The 20,000-nt window shown below is 52.4% G+C and overlaps 2 protein-coding genes across 2 annotated transcripts in view; both read right to left on the minus strand.

The window, feature by feature from the left end:
• Positions 1-2,578: 2,578 nt before the first annotated feature.
• lrrc58b (leucine rich repeat containing 58b) lies at positions 2,579-10,293 on the minus strand. Its single transcript, XM_056579377.1, has 4 exons — positions 9,482-10,293; positions 7,143-7,271; positions 6,533-6,810; positions 2,579-4,873 (listed from the first exon to the last, which is right to left on the minus strand). Exons 1-4 carry the CDS (start codon positions 9,952-9,954, stop codon positions 4,680-4,682), a joined length of 1,074 nt encoding a protein of 357 aa, XP_056435352.1. The 5' UTR covers positions 9,955-10,293; the 3' UTR covers positions 2,579-4,679.
• Positions 10,294-10,432: 139 nt separating this feature from the next.
• The window catches only part of fstl1b (follistatin-like 1b), a gene marked incomplete at its 5' end in the record, with an annotated part of 10,876 nt that continues 1,308 nt past the window's right edge, over positions 10,433-20,000 (minus strand). Inside the window, 5 exons of the mRNA XM_056580300.1 lie at positions 10,433-13,013; positions 13,923-14,017; positions 15,028-15,138; positions 16,398-16,510; positions 18,590-18,708. Of these exons, the coding sequence (XP_056436275.1) occupies positions 12,972-13,013; positions 13,923-14,017; positions 15,028-15,138; positions 16,398-16,510; positions 18,590-18,708 (480 nt within the window). The remainder of the gene's footprint in view (positions 13,014-13,922; positions 14,018-15,027; positions 15,139-16,397; positions 16,511-18,589; positions 18,709-20,000) is intronic.

Below are 20,000 nucleotides of genomic sequence, written 5' to 3' on the forward strand. Positions count from 1 at the left end.
AATCAAAGTGCAGAAGGTGAGCGAGGGATACAGTGACCTGGGGCACGCGTCCCACTGCGGGGCTGGTCCCAGATCAGTGATCTGCTCATATAGAGAGAGACACTTTAAGGCTGGTCCCGGATCAGTGATCTGCTCATTGGATCGATAGAGAGACACCAGAAGGCTGGTCCACGATCAGTGATCTGCTCATATAGAGAGACGTCCTAAGGCTGGTCCCAGGTCAGTGATCTGCTCATATAGAGACACTTTGAGGCTGGTCCCGGATCAGTGATCTGCTCATAGGATCGATAGAGAGACACCTTGGTACTTGGTCTAACCCTGGTTCTCTGCTAGATAGAGTTAATGTTGTGTTCTACTCCTGTTCAATGTGTCCATAACCCTGATACACACCCAGCAGAATGGAGACCAAACAACAGCTCTGACATAACATTCAGGGGTACGTCCATTTCCTGCAGTGGCCAGCCTGACTTCCTGTGCAGCTGTGATTTGAAAACAGAGCAGAGGCTGGCATCGGGTTGGACCGCTCCTTCATCCAGGGGCCGCGTGTGGTCCCCCCCCCCCGCCCCGGGCCCCTCCCCTGGGTCCCGCCCCGGTCTGTCTGCTGTGGAACCATTCCTGGATCCCCATTGGGAGAGTCTCCAGCCGGGGTTGCCATGGGGCTTCTGGATTAGCTGTAGTTATGTTGGGTTTGACTCGGGCTCGGCTATAGGTCTGATCCCCAGGCTGATAGGAGGCTGAATTAAGCCTGGATTATGATGGTCACAACCCACTGCTCTGCTGGCTTTCACCATTATTACTTTAGTACGCCAGTTAGGATTTAATGACGGTATTTGCCGCCGGTATACTTAAGTGTGCAACATGTTTATACAGCAGATAATTGTTGAAGGCTTCAGTTATTATCTTCGGTGTAAACCTGCTGCGTTTCATTATGTTCAACCCAGAAAATATTCAAGAAATGGACGTTTGAACATTCTTTCTTAATCGTTTAGTTTTGTATCAAACAAAAGGACATCGATTTGACCTTAAAATGACAGGTAGGCTTATTCTTCCAAAAAGGACAAAAACTACTCTCTTGCTTTTGGTTTAGTAAAACACAAACTTCAAAGATTCACCATTGTACACATTAAGCACTTACAGAGGAAACATAGTTAAGTTTCAACTATACATTTATCAAAGTTGGAGGATTTTGTAACGATTTCCACAACAAATTTGCAAAGATTTAAAATACAAAGTAACTTTAAGAAGATGGTTATTGGGTATTGGCAGAGGAAGACTGGAGGAGCATGGGGCCATCACAGCCTTACATAAAGACTGGGAGATCCGTTTACAAGCTGCCATGATGGGGCTTCTTATTGTTAAACGCTGAGGGCATATAGAGACGACCCCCACCATCAAACCCTTTCTAACACACACACACACACACACACACACACACACACACACACACACACACACACACACACACACACACACACACACACACACACACACACACACCCAGCCTTCTGATCTCGCTCTTACAGAATGGATCATTCCCATGATGTAAACCCAATGAGTCACATGGAATGAAGTAATCAAGTCTAACATTGAAACGATCAACATGGACGGGAACACATAAAGTAGTCCCTTACGAAGGAATGTGTGCACCAGCGCACAAACGCCCTGACGCACGCTTACCTGCTGCAGACGGAGCTCGGGGGCTGACAGGAGATCATGTTAGAGGACAGTTCTTCAGCGGGACGTCCCGAGCCGGTGGATCCCCGTACCGATCGGCCCCGGTCTGGTGTCTGTGCTGCTCAGCGGCACCACGACCGTCCTGCCGTCACCTGAGAGCGTTCTGTCTGTCTGAGAGGGTTCTGTCTGCCTGAGAGGGTTCTGTCTGCCTGAGAGGGTTCTGTCTGCCTGAGAGGGTTCTGTCTGTCTGAGAGGGTTCTGTCTGCCTGCAGAGCTACTGGTTCATCTCCCTGATGTCGCCCTCCTGTCACCATGGCTCCCCCAGAGGGTCCTCTCATGTTGCAGGACGACACCGCCGCCTCCCCCTCGCTCAGTCACACAAAACACACACAACCACCTGCAGGGGTAACACAACTCCTCCACGCACACACACCCGCAGTGGAGGTCGACCGCAGGAGGGGGGACTCCGCACTGTGTGTGGAGGCAGGGCAGCAGGAGGGAGGCCGAGGGGAGGACAAGAGCACAGCTTGGGGCTCCAGCGCGCTCCAACTCAGGGATGGAGACAAACATACAACCACTGCCCCATGGAAGGCTCCGGGCAGCTAGCCGCCTGAGGCGGAACAAAGGGGCCGGCATGGGGATGGAGAGGCTGAGATAGGGGAAGAAATGTTGAAGAGCAGGAGTATTGAGGAGCTCCCTGGCGCTAGATGTAGCCAGAGCATCTCTACCCTGATCTCCCGCCCAATCTGGCAACCCTGGCTGCAGCACGCTGCAGCCAGGGTCACCAGATTGGGCGTGAAATCGGGCCCAATCTGGCAACACTGGTTGTAGCAGGGCTTAGCACACGCAGGGAGGCAGAATGCATTCACCCTGGCATGTTCTGGGTGTAAGAGGCCTCCACACGAGGCCTTGGACTGAACGGACCCAGGCTGCAGCCCAGACCACAAAGAGCTGAGACTGTAGAACCCAAACTCAGAGACACACAGATCCCCAATCCTCAAACAGATGTCATGTCTTGTGGCGACATTTCCAGGAAAGATATTTATGTTACAAGTAAAGTGGGAGGTTTATCGACCACATCGTGGAGGTTAAAATATAAATTCACCCGCAAGCACAAACAAAGCCTTAAAATCACTCTTTATTATTATCATTATACACAGTGAGTAAACATTAGTCCATAAATACACACCATAATGCCTCCTCTATTCAGAGGCACCGCTAAAAAGTTATTTGCGTTTCCACATGTGCTTGAGTCTCATTTGTATAAAAGCAGTACAATTTGTTACAAAAGATAACCAATATACACGCTAAATGGTTAATCATATCACATTAAAGGGTGCAAATATCACATTGTTTCATTTCTGTTAGGAGTCACAATCAGTAAGGCAGGTCTCAGCGCTGCTCCGTAACGTGAAGGCGTTCTCTGAACCCCGACTCAACCCGGTCGGGGTTCAGTTTACCGTCATCTAAAGACAGGTGAATTTGTGTTTGGCAATTATTAAAAAAAATGTTTTGTCCATTTCCCCATCTATTCCTGAAGATGTATGCGTTCTACTTCCATGGAAAGGTCCTCTCACTGGCTGAGCTCACCGTGTGGGCGTGTCAGAGTGTTTGTCTCTGGACCTACAGACCTCCAACCGGCTGCTGCCTCAGGTCCAAGCTTCTGGGAAAAGGCACACACTGGTACGGTGTAGCGCTGGTACAGTGTTCCTCTGGTACGGGTTACCGCTGGTACAGTGTACCTCTGGTACACTGGGTTAGGGTTACCTCTGGTAACCCTGTGTACCGCTGGTACAGTGTACCTCTGGTACGGTTCACCTCCTTGGTCGAGGGCTCTCAAACGGACCCCTTTGGACCGGCCCTGGGGGGTCCTGGTTCAGACCGGCCCTGGGGGGGTCCTGGTTCAGACCGGCCCTGGGGGGGTCCTGGTTCAGACCGGCCCTGGGGGGTCCTGGTTCAGACCGGCCCTGGGGGGTCCTGGTTCAGACCGGCCCTGGGGGGGTCCTGGTTCAGACCGGACCTGGGGGGTCCTGGTTCAGACCGGCCCTGGGGGTCCTGGTTCAGACCGGTCCTGGTTCAGACCGGCCCTGGGGGGGTCCTGGTTCAGACCGGCCCTGGGGGCCCTGGTTCAAACCGGCCTGGACTACTGAAGACCAGGACTGGACTACTGAAGACCAGGCCTGGACTACGGAAGACCAGGCCTGGACTGCTGAAGATCAGGACCGGTCTACTGAAGACCAGGACCGGTCTACTGAAGACCAGGACCGGACTACTGAAGACCAAGACTGGACTACTGAAGACCAGGCCTGGACTACTGAAGACCAGGCCTGGACTACTGAAGACCAGGACTGGACTACTGAAGACCAGGACTACTGAGGACCAGGCCTGGACTACTGAAGACCAGGACTGGACTACTGAAGACCAGGACTGGACTACTGAAGACCAGGACTACTGAGGACCAGGCCTGGACTACTGAAGACCAGGACTGGACTACTGAAGACCAAGACTGGACTACTGAAGACCAGGACTACTGAAGACCAGGCCTGGACTGCTGAGAACCAGGACTACTGAGAACCAGGACTACTGAGGACCAGGACTACTGAGAACCAGGGTGCAGCCCTGTGTGGTGCACATCCTGACATCAGGGAAACAGAATATCTGCTGCAGCGACCGAGACGTCCTGATCTGCTCCTCTTGGCTGAGCGATGATTGTAAAGACACCAAAGGATGCACTCAGCACAATTCCTTTACCTGTACAGCAAATTAGCTTATTATATCTACATCTATATCTATATAGATATAGATATAGATATCCCGGTGAATGAAATGAGGAGGACCATGTTTGTTTTCCGCTTCTCTCCGTTCTATATCTATAGAGCTACACTCTGGTTGGCCCTTGCGGGTGCATACGTCCCAGCGAGGGCTGGGTGCTAAGTGTTGTGTGCATAGGCAGGTGGCCGGTACAAAGGTGGGGCCCCGAGGGGGCGGCCCCTGGAGCGTCGCTGCTATCCCAGCAGCACCCTCTGCAGGCGGTCCGCGGGCACGCTGATCTCGTCCTCGGACTCGGCGTCGCTCTGCGGGTTGGAGCTGCAGGGCGACGTGCACTCCGGGGAGCACAGGTAGTGCATCAAGGGCAGCCGGTACTTCCCGCAGAAGTCCACGAACTTGATGTGGCGCACGCACGAGTCAAAGTACACGCCTGCAACAGAAGGAGGGCGGGGGGGGGGGTTGTAAAACCCGGCGACCCGGTGAGAGGCTGGCAGGAAGTGCAGGGTAAACAACGCCGGGAAAGGAGGGCGAGACACAGAGGAATGGTTTAGCCCGCCAGAATGGTTTAGACCGCCAGGAGTCAGCATTAAGGGAGGAGACAGGAGCCAGCAAAAAACATAGGAAATATGATCCTGAATGCGTTTCTGCTTTTCTATGGAGAGCGAGTTCCCCCAGATCTCCACTAAGGCTATGAAAGTCCAAATCCCCTTCACCTCCACCTACCTACAAATACAGATCAAGGCTGCAGGTGGAGGACGACTTGCGTTTATTTCTCTCTGCACTTCAGCCCCGCATCGAACAACTCTGCGCATCAAAAGCGAGGCCTCAGTGTTCCCACTGATATGGACGATTAAATTGAAAGTCAAAGTTGTGTTGTCTTGAATGCATAAATTGGTTGGGCCATAGGGTTGATGCTGCTCGCAGCGCAAATGATGTGAATTTGGCCCTGGTTAAGACGGCTTCCTGTAGCAGGCCAGTCCGACTAGGAAACCTTTATCATGTGATGTTGTTTTATGATCGGTGCTGTATTGGATCAGGTTATGTTTGATACAGGATGTTGTTTCATTGTGTCACACACCCTGTCGTGTTGTGAGACGAACCAGGTCAAATTAGGTCAACAGAAAGGAATGGGTTAACCATTGGGAGAAATGGTTCGGCTTCGTTCAGGAGCTACAGCAGGTTGGCTGGTAACCAGATGTTTGCTAGTTCAATCCCTCGCTCCTCCTAGCTGAGTGTCGAGGTGTCCCTGAGCAAGACGCCTCACCCTGACTGCTCCTGACGAGCCGGCTGTCGCCTTGCATGGTCGACTCCGCCGTCGGCGGGTGAATGTGTGTATTCACCCCTGTGAGTCGCTTTGGGTTAAAATGTCTTAATGCCCAACATTTAAATTTAGGGCATTTAGCAGACGCGTTTATTTAAAGTGAATCAGAATAAGTCCATTTCTCATAAGAAAGAGAAACACAATATATCTCTGTCTGTACAGTAAGGATGTTTATAGAACTAAGTGCCGAGCACTAACAACCACTAGGTCAACCCATTCCCCGTGCACAACACAGATAGCGAGGATAAGACAAGATAAGAACTTTATTTCATCCCATACAAGGAAAATTCACTTGTGACAGCAGCCCACGGAATATAGAAAGATGCAATAATAAAAAAAGGGACTGAGCTGTGGCAACAGGCCGCCCCTCCGGCGGCGCCATCACGAGGAGGTGAACCTGATGGCGCCGCGCTAAGGACTGTTGTGAAGTGTCGGGACGTACAACATACAATAAGGCCCAATCCCATTTCTACCCCTTCCCCCTTCCCCTTACCCCTTCAAAACAAGGGGGAGGGGTAAGGGGAAGGGGTAAGGGGAAGGGGTAAGGGGTAGAAATGGGATTGGGCCTTAGTGTGTACATTAAGTGCCAGTTAGTGCTAATGTGAAAAAGATCAAAACAACAACAAGGCCTTCAGCAGCCTGGGTCGGCCCAGGGCGGGGTCGGGGGGGGGGTCAGGGGGAGGGGGGTCAGGGGGGGTCAGGGGGAGGGGGGTCAGGGCGGGGTTCAGGGCGGGGGTCAGGGGGGGTCAGAGGGAGGGGGGGTCTCACCGGCACACTTGGGGTTGGGGCACTTGCTGGCCAGGTCCAGGTAGTGCAGCAGGTTGGCGGGCAGGTCGCAGCGCGAGTACGGCACGTTGCGGCTCTTCACCGTGCGCCCCGCCAGCTCCAGCAGCGAGGGGGGGTCGTAGGTCATCTCCTTGACGAAGCGCACCACCAGCGGGTTGCCGCGGAGACTGAGCTCCTGCAGCCGCACCAGGCTGAGGATCTCGCGCGGCAGGTAGGTCAGTAGGTTGTTGTGCAGGCTGAGCGAGCGCAGGGAGTGGAGCCTGGGGGAACAGGTGAGCGTTTACAGCGCTGAACCAACCGGGGGCCCCTCACAGCGCTGAACCAACCGGGGGCCCCTCACAGCGCTGAACCAACCGGGGGGCCCTCACAGCGCTGAACCAACCGGGGGCCCCTCACAGCGCTGAACCAACCGGGGGGCCCTCACAGCGCTGAACCAACCAGGGGCCCCCACAGCGCTGAACCAACCGGGGGCCCTCACAGCGCTGAACCAACCTGGGGCCCCCACAGCGCTGAACCAACCAGGGGCCTCCACAGCGCTGAACCAACCGGGGGCCCTCCCAGAGCTGTACTAACCAGGGGCCCTTCTTTGTACCTGGTGAGCTGCGGCGGGACGCCCTGGATGCGGTTGTCGCACAGCCCCAGGTAGCTCAGGTAGGGCAGGTTGGCCAGCTCCGCCGGGATGGAGGTGATGAAGTTCCCCCCCAGATACAGGAGCTCCAGGCTGCAGGGGGAGAGAGACCATCAGGGGGAGAGAGACCGACTCCGTCAGGGGGAGAGAGACCGTCAGGGGGAGAGAGACCGTCAGGGGGAGAGAGACCGACAGGGGGAGAGAGACCGACTCCGTCAGGGGGAGAGAGACCGTCAGGGGGAGAGAGACCGACTCCGTCAGGGGGAGGGAGACCGTCAGGGGGGAGAGAGACCGACAGGGGGAGAGAGACCGACTCCGTCAGGGGGAGAGAGACCGTCAGGGGGAGAGAGACCGACTCCGTCAGGGGGAGAGAGACCGTCAGGGGGGAGAGAGACCGACAGGGGGGAGAGAGACCGACTCCGTCAGGGGGAGAGAGACCGACTCCGTCAGGGGGAGAGAGACCGACTCCGTCAGGGGGAGAGAGCCCGTCAGGGGGAGAGAGCCCGTCAGGGGGAGAGAGACCGACAGGGGGAAGAGAGCAGGGAGGGCTCAGCGGCCGCAGCGCTGGCCTGTCCTGCTGCTGGGGAAACTGATGATGCAGCTACTGGGACAGAGGGGCTCATTTGTCCTTGGTGCCAGAGCAGCCCCCCGCCCCCCCTACCCCACCTAAACCCCCCACCCTCCTCATGCAGGCCCCTCCCCCTGGAGCCAGCAGGCCCCTCCCCCCTCCTCCAGCAGGCCCCTCCTCCAGCAGGGAGCGGGAGAGGACATGGAGCTGACCCACTCGGGTCTCTTTGTGTTGACATGGCCGAGGACACAGTCCGCCTCCATGCTCCCGTAGGACAACTTGACTCATAAATCAGAAAATCATACAAACCATTAATATTACCCCTCCATAAAACAGGCCGCTATCTGTATTATTCGAGGTGTAAAGGTGAATAGCTGAGATGTTTGGATAGTAACAACCTAATGCAAAGTCTACCCTAACTGTGGATAACATTAATACCAAAGTGGGCATTGAGATCCAAAACAAACTCTACATTAAGACTCCTGCAGACATGGCAGACCCCCACTGGCCTGGACCAGCCCCTGAACCAGTGGGCAGACCCCCACTGGCCTGGACCAGCCCCTGAACCAGTGGGCAGACCCCCACTGGCCTGGACCAGTCCATGAACCAGTGGGCAGACCCCCATTGGCCTGGAGCAGTCCATGAACCAGTGGGCAGACCCCCATTGGCCTGGACCAGTCCATGAACCAGTGGGCAGACCCCTTTGGCCTGGACCAGTCCATGAACCAGTGGGCAGACCCCCATTGGCCTGGACCAGTCCATGAACCAGTGGGCAGCCAAAAGGGAAAAAGGTTCCAGAGTGATTTAGACTTAAGATGAGGACTCTCACAGTGAAGGACTGCTGGAATAACACGTCCTCTTCTAGAGACAAAATCCCTCTCCTAGCACCCCTCTTCTAGAGCCAGAATCCCTCCTTAGAGACGGATCCCCTCTTCTAGAGACAGAACCCCTCTAGAGAGAACCCCTCCCTAGAGACAGAACCCCTCTAGAGGGAACCCCCTCTCTAGAGACAGAATCCCTCTCCAGAGACAGAACCCCTCTAGAGAGAACCCCCTCTTCTAGAGACAGGACCCCTCTTCTAGAGACAGAACCCCTCTAGAGACAGAACCCCTCTAGAGACAGAACCCCCTCTTCTAGAGACAGGACCCCTCTTCTAGAGACAGAACCCCTCTAGAGACAGAACCCCTCTTCCAGGCCCTGCACCTCCCCCCCACGCTCTGGTGTAACTCGTGAGCCAAGAGAGGGTGTGAGCACTGTGAACAGGTGTGACCTTCAACCTGACAGCAGGTCACACTGACCCGCTACCGTCGGGTGACGACCTGCTGATAAAGACATCAACTCCCCCACTTGGTCCGCCCCCTGGTCCTGACCCAAGCCCCACCTGATCCTGACCCCCCTGGTCTAACAAGGAATCATCATCATCATCATCATCATCATCAGTGAGGCCGGGGATGAAGAGTCCTATTTAAAACACTTACCCTGACAAGCAACCAATCATTAACCTTACCTCACATCTGGTTTTCATCATATTGAAGCTATTTTGTAAGAATACCACTTTACGATATAAATCTAATTATATTGAAAATCTCGCTTCTAGATAACCAAGTCAAGAGTATAACGACAAGTTACCCAGATTATAACGACAAGTTATTCAGAGTATAACGACAAGTTCCCCCTGAACCGACTAGTGTCCTGGGACGTTTGAGACGGACCGGGAGAGAAAGTCCAGCCCTACCTGGTGAGGTCCTCGATCTCCGCGGGGATGCTCCTCAGGCGGTTCCCCCCCATCGAGAGGGACTGCAGGCGTCGCAGCTTGGTGCACTGGAGCGGGATCTCCTCGAAGCGGTTCCCGCTGAAGTTCAGCGTCTCCAGCTGCATGGAGCCGAACTCCTTGGGCAGCGAGGCCTCGTCCAGGCGGTTGTTCTTGGCGATGAAGGTCTTCAGCTTGGTCAGCCGGGTGATGTCCTCACTGAGGACGGACAGGCCGTTGTTGCTGATGTCCAGCAACTGGAGGTTGGAGAAGAGGAGGACGGAGAGGGGCAGGGAGGCCAGCCGGTTGTGGTGGAGGTACAGCTCGACCGTGTCGCTCCTCCGCTCCTCCCCAAGGCTCTCCGCGCTCAGGGTGCTGAGCTGGAGCCTGGAGTAGTCCAGGACCCCGGGTCCGTGTCCGGCGGGACCCTCGGGTCCTGCGGCGTCCAGGGGCTCCATGTCGGACTCAGACCAGGTGGACCAGTAGGACTCAGACCAGGAGAGCAGGAGGGGCGGATCTTCAGCTTCGGCCGCCGAGGGATTGTTCTCCAAGTTCCTCCACCAATAGAAAGCCAGGGCGACTGTGGCAGCTTCTGGATCTCTGGCTGTTAAAACGCGTTTAGGCCGAAAGAAGACGCGAAAGTGTCGACACTGGTGCTGCCGGGACGTTCAGCTTGCGAGCCGCTCCGAGATGTGGGTCAGGATCAACTGTCAATCAAAAAGGGACATGACCATCCCGTCGAGCGCCGCCGTAACCTGAGTTCAGCAGTCGGGGCTCAGCGGCGCTATGAGCGGTTATGAGCAGTCCAGGTTCCGGGGTGGGCTGGAGGGTGGGTCCCTCCTCCGCAGGGCCAATAGAGGGCGTTCATTGGTCGGTCTTCCTGTCCGTCATGTTGCAGCGGGTGTAACAGTTTTTTATTGGAGATAAAGATGCAACACAAGTTCACCAAACAACTTTAATTACCTCAATGAATTTACAACACCGACTTACGGGAATTATTTTAGGTATTTTTCCGGTTTCTAGCAGTAATTATTTGCGGTGGCAATTTTTCAGTAATACAAACTCCTATGAACTCCGAGTATATGGATTTTTCTAATGCTTATTTAGGATGTAATAGAAACGGTTGAATCCAGTTTCTGATTGAAGATCATTAAATGTAGGAATAAAAGGGTTTTCCGAATGAACGCTTAGGTAAAAGGGTTTACAAGCGCCAGCGAAACACATTGGTCGGCCCGGTTTGGGAGACCCATTATGTAACCCCCCAGTCGATTGCGTAATGCAGGAGCACGTTGAGGTCGTGTTTGGAATGGGAATCACACAGATGTACCGAAGCAATTCCATTTGCTATATCCCCTTAGGCCTTATGTATCCGTTTATTATTGTGCGCTATCCTGCTACTTATTTTTATTTTGAACTTATCTTTATTTTCTTTATCTTTTATTGTTGCTGGCTGCTGTGGCTGTTGAGGAACCAAGCCTAATAGTTGTATTATCATGTACCAAGGTGATTCTGATTCTGCTGGTTACTACGTGGTTGTATCTTAAAATAAAGTCCCATCACGATGGTGACACATCGCGGTAGTTGTAGTTTATGTAGGGTTTATTGGCATACATACATATACCTTACAGTCTGTGCACTTCTAGTAGAATATAAAAGATCAAGCTTGTATCTATATGCAGTCAAACAAACATGGGACGGGCGTAGAATCACCAAGCATTGGGTCTCGTACCAGCCTTCTGCCAAACACGCGTTCCTGGTTGTGGTTAGTGACCGAACAGCGGTCTAAGGCACTGCGTTCCTCACAGCTCTTCAATATCGCTGTGGCATCGTGACCCACAACCGCGAATCAAAATACTACCCTCAGCACTGCACACACACTCACACTCGGTCACCATCTCACACACACACACACATACACGCACGCACGCACACACACACACACACACACACACACACACACACACACACACACACACACACACACACACACACACACACACACACACACACACACACACACACACCATATCTGCACTTAGTATTTGATGCGTCTAAGTAACTTTAGTCAACAGTCAGGCTAGTCCTTCTGTAAGTGATTCTCAGAGTACAGGTATAGTGTTGTTGCTGGGTCCAGAGTGATGGTTCACCTGGAAGAGATTCTGTTACATTTCATTAAACACTCGCAACAACAGCTTTGGTTTCGCCGCTCCCCCCGTTCTACACGTGTTATCTGAATCAGACGGCCTGCCCTGGAAGCTTCTTCTGACTTAGCCAACAGATATCTACACATGGAAGAGCACCACAGAGGGAGAGACACAGAGAGAGACAGGCGAGACAGATAGAAAGATATATAGAGAGAGAGAGAGAGAGAGAGAGAGAGAGAGAGAGAGAGAGAGAGAGAGAGAGTGACAGAGTGAGAGGGAGAGACAGAGTGAGTGAGAGAGAGAGACAGAGTGAGAGAGAGAGACAGAGTGAGAGGGAGAGAGAGAGAGAGAGAGAGAGAGAGAGAGAGAGACAGAGTGAGAGGGAGAGACAGTGAGAGGGAGAGAGAGAGAGAGAGAGAGAGACAGAGTGAGAGGGAGAGACAGAGTGAGAGGGAGAGAGAGAGAGAGAGACAGAGTGAGAGGGAGAGACAGAGTGAGAGGGAGAGAGAGAGAGAGACAGAGAGAGAGAGAGAGAGAGAGAGAGAGAGAGAGAGAGAGAGAGAGAGAGAGACAGAGAGAGAGAGAGAGACAGAGAGAGAGAGAGAGAGAGGGAGAGAGTGCTGAGGAGCATGACAGAGGAGTGTTTCATTAACATGTCGAGAGATTAACGTAGGATATATAACATGTGATATATATGAGTTGATCGTGTCGGCGGTAGAAAACTAAGATTGCATTCGCTGTACGATACCAGCTTATAACGGGCCGTGGAAATGTAAACGCACGTTAAAAAGGCGCGAGGAGATAGGATACAATAATACGAAGAAGTGCATCGGTCATGTAGTGTACGATGGAAGGGCCGACCCCGCCCCCCCGGGGCCCCCCGGGGCCCCCCGGGGCCCCCCGGGGCCCCCCGGGGCCCAGGAGACGAGCCGATCTGGTCGGGATGTCAAGATGGAACCCTTTCTGATCCCGTGTGATCCAAACCGATCTCAGTGTTCAGTCCAGCTCTGATCCATCACGTGATCACTCACACAATAATACAAAGGACTTCTCTGTGAAGACTATCCCCCGTGTGTAGTGGGTGGAGATCTTAGTACTGGGATCAAACCAGTAGGTAGGCCACTGGGACACAAGGACCTGCTAGCATAATACTCAAGGTTGCCCCCAGAATCTAACAAACTTTGACACAAAGACAAAGACACACACATATAAAAAAGCATAATAATTAACACAGGAAAGAATCATGAAACAAATAAATCATTGAAACCACAGGGCCCTAAAGAGACATCTTCAAGTGGAGAGGAAGTGATGTCATCTCCTCCTTCCTGTTTTCAGACCTCCTTGGTGCTGGCCTTCATCTTCTCAACGGTTTCCTGTTTCAAACACAAGGAACGTCATCATCCACAACCCGAATGAGTCGGACATCGGAATGTAATCGTGTCCGTTGACCCAGGCTATTTGTGTTTTGTGTTTTGAACCCATGCCCAGACTGAAGTCTAAGCCTGAACTCATAGCATCACGTGAAAAGCTGTTTCATTGAAAAGCTCTCGGTCAACACACACAGATAGTTTGGAATCTAATCGAATGAAACTTGGACTCAGAGGGATCAAAGTGTTTTTGTTTGGACAACTGTTATTAGATTTTTAGAACTGCCTGAAACTGGATTACAGCTCCTGCCCTCACTCACCCACTCACCGGCTTGGCTTTCAGCCAGTCACAGCAAACACAACCACTGGCAATATGTAAATGGGACAAGCGTTTACCAGGGAGGGCACTCGATGACCCATGATTGGATGGTCGGTGTGAAAGGATTCTTTACTGGCTCTAGAACTTGATTTTCTTTCTGGACACTGGACAGGTTCCATAACTGCATTGTGCGTATAAATAGGTTTTAGAATCAAATGGACTAGAAAGATTCCAGAAATGTACTGAATTGTATTGTGGCGGTGGGAAGAGCTGACCAATGGACCAGAGAGGAAGTCAGAAGAGAACCCGTTTCACAACCCTTATCTTAAAGAAAAACCATCACCTTAAATAATAAAGGCTATTTTTGGTATTGCTCATAGCATAGTCGATACGACTACGTTTCCTTTGTTTGAAACCTTTAAAACGACCACATGGCCTGAAAACAGTTATAGCATTAACATAATATTATTGTTTTTATGATTATACTATTATTTCCGCTATCAGCTGAGCTTTACACCATGAGAGGGAGGGGGGGGGGGAGGAGCCAGGGGGAGGAGCCAGGGGGAGGAGCCAGGGGGAGGAGCCAGGCGACCCACCTGGTGTTTGTTGAGCTCTGCGACGCGGCGGTTCCACTCCTCCTCGGTGACCTCAGCGCCCGCGTCGGCCGACTCGTCCACCAACGCCGCCTTGTCTGCAGGGAGATAAACACAGAGCCCGGGGTCAGCCTGGGTCAGCCGGGTCCCCAAGGCCCTGCTCTGGGGGCTCTGCTGAAACGAGAGCAGGGGGTACGGGTAGGGCCAGAGGGTAGGGGTAGGGTCAGGGGGTAGGGTCAGGGGGTACGGGTAGGGCCAGGGGGTACGGGTAGGGCCAGGGGGTACGGGTAGGGTCAGGGGGTACGGGTAGGGCCAGGGGGTACGGGTAGGGACAGGGGGTACGGGTAGGGACAGGGGGTAGGGACAGGGGGTACGGGTAGGGACAGGGGGTACGGGTAGGGTCAGGGGGTACGGGTAGGGTCAGGGGGTACGGGTAGGGCCAGGGGGTAGGGCCAGGGGGTACGGGTAGGGCCAGGGGGTACGGGTAGGGCCAGGGGGTAGGGGTAGGGTCAGGGGGTACGGGTAGGGTCAGGGGGTACGGGTAGGGACAGGGGGTACGGGTAGGGTCAGGGGGTACGGGTAGGGCCAGGGGGTACGGGTAGGGCCAGGGGGTACGGGTAGCGCCAGGGGGTACGGGTAGGGCCAGGGGGTACGGGTAGGGTCAGGGGGTACGGGTAGGGTCAGGGGGTACGGGTAGGGCCAGGGGGTACGGGTAGGGCCAGGGGGTACGGGTAGGGCCAGGGGGTACGGGTAGGGACAGGGGGTACGGGTAGGGTCAGGGGGTACGGGTAGGGCCAGGGGGTACGGGTAGGGCCAGGGGGTACGGGTAGCGCCAGGGGGTACGGGTAGGGCCAGGGGGTACGGGTAGGGTCAGGGGGTACGGGTAGGGTCAGGGGGTACGGGTAGGGCCAGGGGGTACGGGTAGGGCCAGGGGGTACGGGTAGGGCCAGGGGGTAGGGACAGGGGGTACGGGTAGGGCCAGGGGGTACGGGTAGGGCCAGGGGGTAGGGCCAGGGGGTACGGGTAGGGCCAGGGGGTACGGGTAGGGCCAGGGGGTACGGGTAGGGCCAGGGGGTACGGGTAGGGCCAGGGGGTGGGGGCGTCGTACCGGCGCAGGTCATGGCGGTGCAGACCCAGTTCCCGCAGGCGCACACGCAGCGGTTGCACTCCACCTGCGTCTCGGCCCCGTCCTCGTAGGTCTCATCCTCCAGGGCGCACTCTGAGGGGGGGCACACACACACATACACACACACACGCACGCACACATGCACACGCACAGACACAGACACACACACACACGCACGCACACATGCACACGCATACATGAACACACACAAAAGAGTTAACAAAGGTTGTGTTTGTATGAGTGTGTCGGAGTGTGTTTGGTTGTGTTTGAGTGTGTGGGAGTATATGAGCGTATGAGTGTGTGTGTGTGTGCGTATGAGTGTGTGTGTGTGTGTGTGTGTGGGAGTTTGGCAGGTTGTGTGGTTCTGAGCAACATTCCATCCTGCTGAATGCTCGGCCAGCAGGCTGCAGCCTCGCTGAGCGGTGAACTTTCCCCCAGATTCCTGAAGCTTTCCCTAGATCCCGCCCCCCCCCCAGATCCTTTCCCCAGACGTCGGCATGGAGCAGTAGAAGGCGTGGCCCCGGTAGACGGGCAGTGGGGGCGTGGCCGTGGGCCATTGTGAGTCTGATTGTTTTGCTGACCGCCTGGTTTTACCCCGGTCATCGTCTGCCTGCCTCGTCAACGTCCCGGTGGCAGTACGCACAGAAGTAATCAGTAGCAACCCTCTCTCTAACCCTAACGCTAGCAGCTATAAGAGCATGAGGTCATCTGTTTTTAAACACAGGACCTTCATAAAACCATTAAAACATTTACCATTGTTTCTTATATATACAACATTATATATATATATACCGGGCCCCTGATTTTACCCTGATGTTACCCTGATGTTACCCTGATGTTACCCTGGTGTTACTCTGATGTTACCCTGATGTTACTCTGATGTTACTCTGATGTTACCCTGATGTTACCCTGATGTTACCCTGATGTTACTCTGATGTTACCCTGATGTTACCCTGATGTTACCCTGATGTTAGCTGGGCCCCTGATGTTATGCTGATGTTACCCTGATGTTACCCTGATGTTATGCTGATGTTACCCTGATGTTACCCTGATGTTAGCTGGGCCCCTGATGTTACCCTGATGTGACTCTGATGTTACCCTGATGTTACCCTGATGTTACCCTGATGTTATGCTGATGTTACCCTGATGTTATGCTGATGTTACCCTGATGTTACCCTGATGTTACTCTGATGTTACCCTGATGTTACCCTGATGTTACCCTGATGTTATGCTGATGTTACCCTGATGTTACCCTGATGTTATGCTGATGTTACCCTGATGTTACCCTGATGTTACTCTGATGTTACCCTGATGTTACCCTGATGTTAGCCGGGCCCCTGATGTGACCGTACTTTTCTCTGGCGGGTTGAAGCCGGGCTTCAGGCAGTTGAGGAACTCGTCGAAGCTGAGCTTCCAGTCGGCGTTGTCGTCTGAGAGCTCGATGAGGGCATCCACACACAGGCTCCTGCAGAGAGGGAGGCTCGTGTTAACAGGCACTAGGGGCCCGCTGGGGGCCTCTACAGACCCCAGGCACTACAACAGGCCCCGTGTCGTCTGGCCCTGGGCCCTGTGTTGTCCTCCGTCTCAGAGGGGCCCTGACGGATTGGGTTCAGCGGCAGACGGAGCAGGGCTTAAAATAGCCCCGGTCAGTGTTACGACAGATTCATCTGTTTGCTCTGCAGCAGAACACTTGTAGGCCAAGGGCCACGATAGAGGACTTTGGTATCAAACAGAAAGCTATCACAGTTTTTCTCAGTCGCTTTGGTACATTTCTCAGATCAGAATTGAAATTTGCAAAACAGTAAGTGCATTTCTCAAGACAATTCGTACAAATAGCAAAACACCATGGATTTCCTGCAAAAGCCCGTCTCTTGCTCAAAATCCTTAGTTTGTTTCTCAAAAGTAAATATCTGTGTCAATGAACATGTCAGTGCCATCGGAATGACAAGTCCTTGTGTCATTGTGTACGGAGAAGACAGTCAAATTGCTTAGTCATGTTGTCAATATAACAATGTACTCTGGAGGGATGTTCTGATGTAAACTATGGTTAAAGTTACACCTTAGTGTATGTGGGAGATTGATTGCAAGAGACTGGACAAGATTCACATTTACGCTTTGACTGTTTGTTCTGTAATTTGTTGACAAACCATGTCATTGCTAGAAATGTGAACATAGGACAATCTCCTTAGGGTAAACTGTACATGCATTGCTGTAGGAATTACAGTGCAGTCTTCCTACACCTCCTGACGTTCCTGTCTGTTGGACCACACATTCTCATTCTCACGCAGCCTCACTCCTCTTCCTCTTCTTCTTCTCTCTGGCTGTCGTCCAATTCCTTGTCCTTCCATTGTCAGACAATGTAACATTGTGTTGTGCTCCAGCTATATATAAACTTGCCAGTTTATGGTTCAGGAGATGCACCTTTGAGCTATTTCAGTAAACTGGTTGATCGTTGGTTGATCTAACACTGCACACATTTCACTTCTTTAGAGAAAGTCAAGATTCACCTGGTAGCAATTTACCAATTCAGGACAGATTTAGAAAAAAAGTCCAATGGAAATGTATAGAAATAGGCTTGACATATTATGACAACTTGTTCAACAATTTTGCATGCAAAGACTTATGCAATGAACTAATACCTAAATGTTGTGGAGGTGAGACTATACAAAGAGACCCATTGCAAAACATTTTCATCAACATGACGTAAGCCATTGATAATGTAGGAGAGAGCAGGGAATCGTACATAAACATTTGCATGAATGTACCAAAGCATTTGCAACTTGTTCAAAGAAATGAGAAACTGCTTTTTTGATGTGCACAAGTGACACAATGATGTGAAGATTGAACAGGTAGTTTTGAGAATTTCAATTCTGATCTGAGAAATGTACCAAAGCGACTGAGAAAAACTGTAATGGGGGAGACATGCAGAATGGTTATTAATGGAGGAGACATGCAGAATGGTTATTAATGGAGGAGACATGCAGAAGGGTTATTAATGGAGGAGACATGCAGAATGGTTATTAATGGAGGAGACATGCAGAATGGTTATTAATGGAGGAGACATGCAGAAGGGTTATTAATGGAGGAGACATGCAGAATGGTTAATAATGGAGGAGACATGCAGAATGGTTATTAATGGAGGAGACATGCAGAATGGTTATTAATGGAGGAGACATGCAGAATGGTTATTAATGGAGGAGACATGCAGAAGGGTTATTAATGGAGGAGACATGCAGAATGGTTATTAATGGAGGAGACATGCAGAAGGGTTATCAAATAGACAGACAGACAGACAGACAGACAGACAGACAGACAGACAGACAGACAGACAGACAGACAGACAGACAGACAGACAGACAGACAGACAGACAGACAGACAGACAGACAGACAGACAGACAAAGAGACAAACAGACAGACAGACAGACAGACAGACAGACAGACAGACAGACAGACAGACAGACAGACAGACAGACAGACAGACAGACAGACAGACAGACAGACAGACAGACAGACAGACAGGCAGGCAGACAGGCAGACAGCTACCTGAGCAGCCTGTTGCTCTCCTGGTCTGCATAGGACTGCATGTCCACGTTAGAGTCATTGTGCTGGATGAACTTGAGCAGCTCTGAGGAGTCCAGCTGGGTGTCGCCGTTGTCGTAGGTCTGGAGGTCAGAGGTCGGAGGTCAGAGGTCAGACAGAACATACATACAGACGTATCCCTATCTTTTGAGATACATTATCTGTATCTTTTTTCCAAGCACAGCTAGGAATCTTGTCTCCTAGACCACATGGCTCTATCTACATGATGAGGTCAACACGTGCACAGCATGCACGCACACACACGTACGTACAGACGCACGCACGCATGCAAACACACACACACACACACACAAACACACACACACACACACACACACACACACACACACACACACACACACACACACACACACACACACACACACACACACACACGCAGAGACACACATTATTCATGCATATTATTGACATTCCTACAGCATGGGTTTGCCTGACCCCACTCCCCCCACCAAGGACCCGAGGAGGGCTTTGAGTCGACAGAACCACAGAGCCCCCCCCCCCGCGGTTTGGATGAAACAGGACACAGAGACGGGCTCCTATTGAAGTTTACTGACATCCCACCTGTCAGCCGTCAGGGACGAGGGTATAGTTCATGTCAAGGAGCGTGCCGTGACGCTTAGAGTAGGAGGGTGAGGAGGGTGGGGGCGGGTACAGGTTTTCTTTCAGTGGTAAAAAATATGTCTGTTAAGCCCTTTGAGACTGTTCCTGTGATAAAGGGACGTACAAATAAAGTTGAATTGAATTGAATTGAGTGTGTGTGTGTGTGTGTGTTTTGCCGTATGGTTCTGAGAAACATTGCATCCTGGGGAATGTTTGGCTCGCAGGCTGCAGCTTAAGGCCCTGTCCACATGGAAAACGTTTTTTTTTGTGAGAAGGCATACGTCTTCTGCGTTTGGGCCGACCGTCCAGACAGATCCCGCGTTCTCGGTGGCCGAAAACACACTTTTTTTAAACCGGGTCCAAGGGTGGATAAGACAAAATCGGCCCTATGCGTTTTCGTGTTCGGATTCGTGTGGACGCCAGATCCGCAAACGATGACGTCATCCCCCCCCCCCCCCCCCCCAGGAGGGGAACCTAGAGATCCGTTGAATTTGTATTGTTGGATTTGATTTGTATTATATTTGTAGCTTTAAATACAGCCCCTCGGTAAATTTAATTACTAACTGTACATTAAAAGTACTTTCTGCTCAATCTAAAAGGTTTAAATACTGCTCTCTCCGCCTGTCTTCTTGGTTTATTGGTGGAGAACCAGCGCCACAGAGTGGCCGTGATAAGTACTGCAGCGTCTCTACAGCTAGACGGAGGGAAAAGACTGTGGGCCCTAGAGAGAGCAGACACGGGGCGAGACCGGTCC

The sequence above is a fragment of the Gadus chalcogrammus genome, chromosome 20, assembly GCF_026213295.1.
Source record: "Gadus chalcogrammus isolate NIFS_2021 chromosome 20, NIFS_Gcha_1.0, whole genome shotgun sequence".
Taxonomy (NCBI): domain Eukaryota; kingdom Metazoa; phylum Chordata; class Actinopteri; order Gadiformes; family Gadidae; genus Gadus; species Gadus chalcogrammus.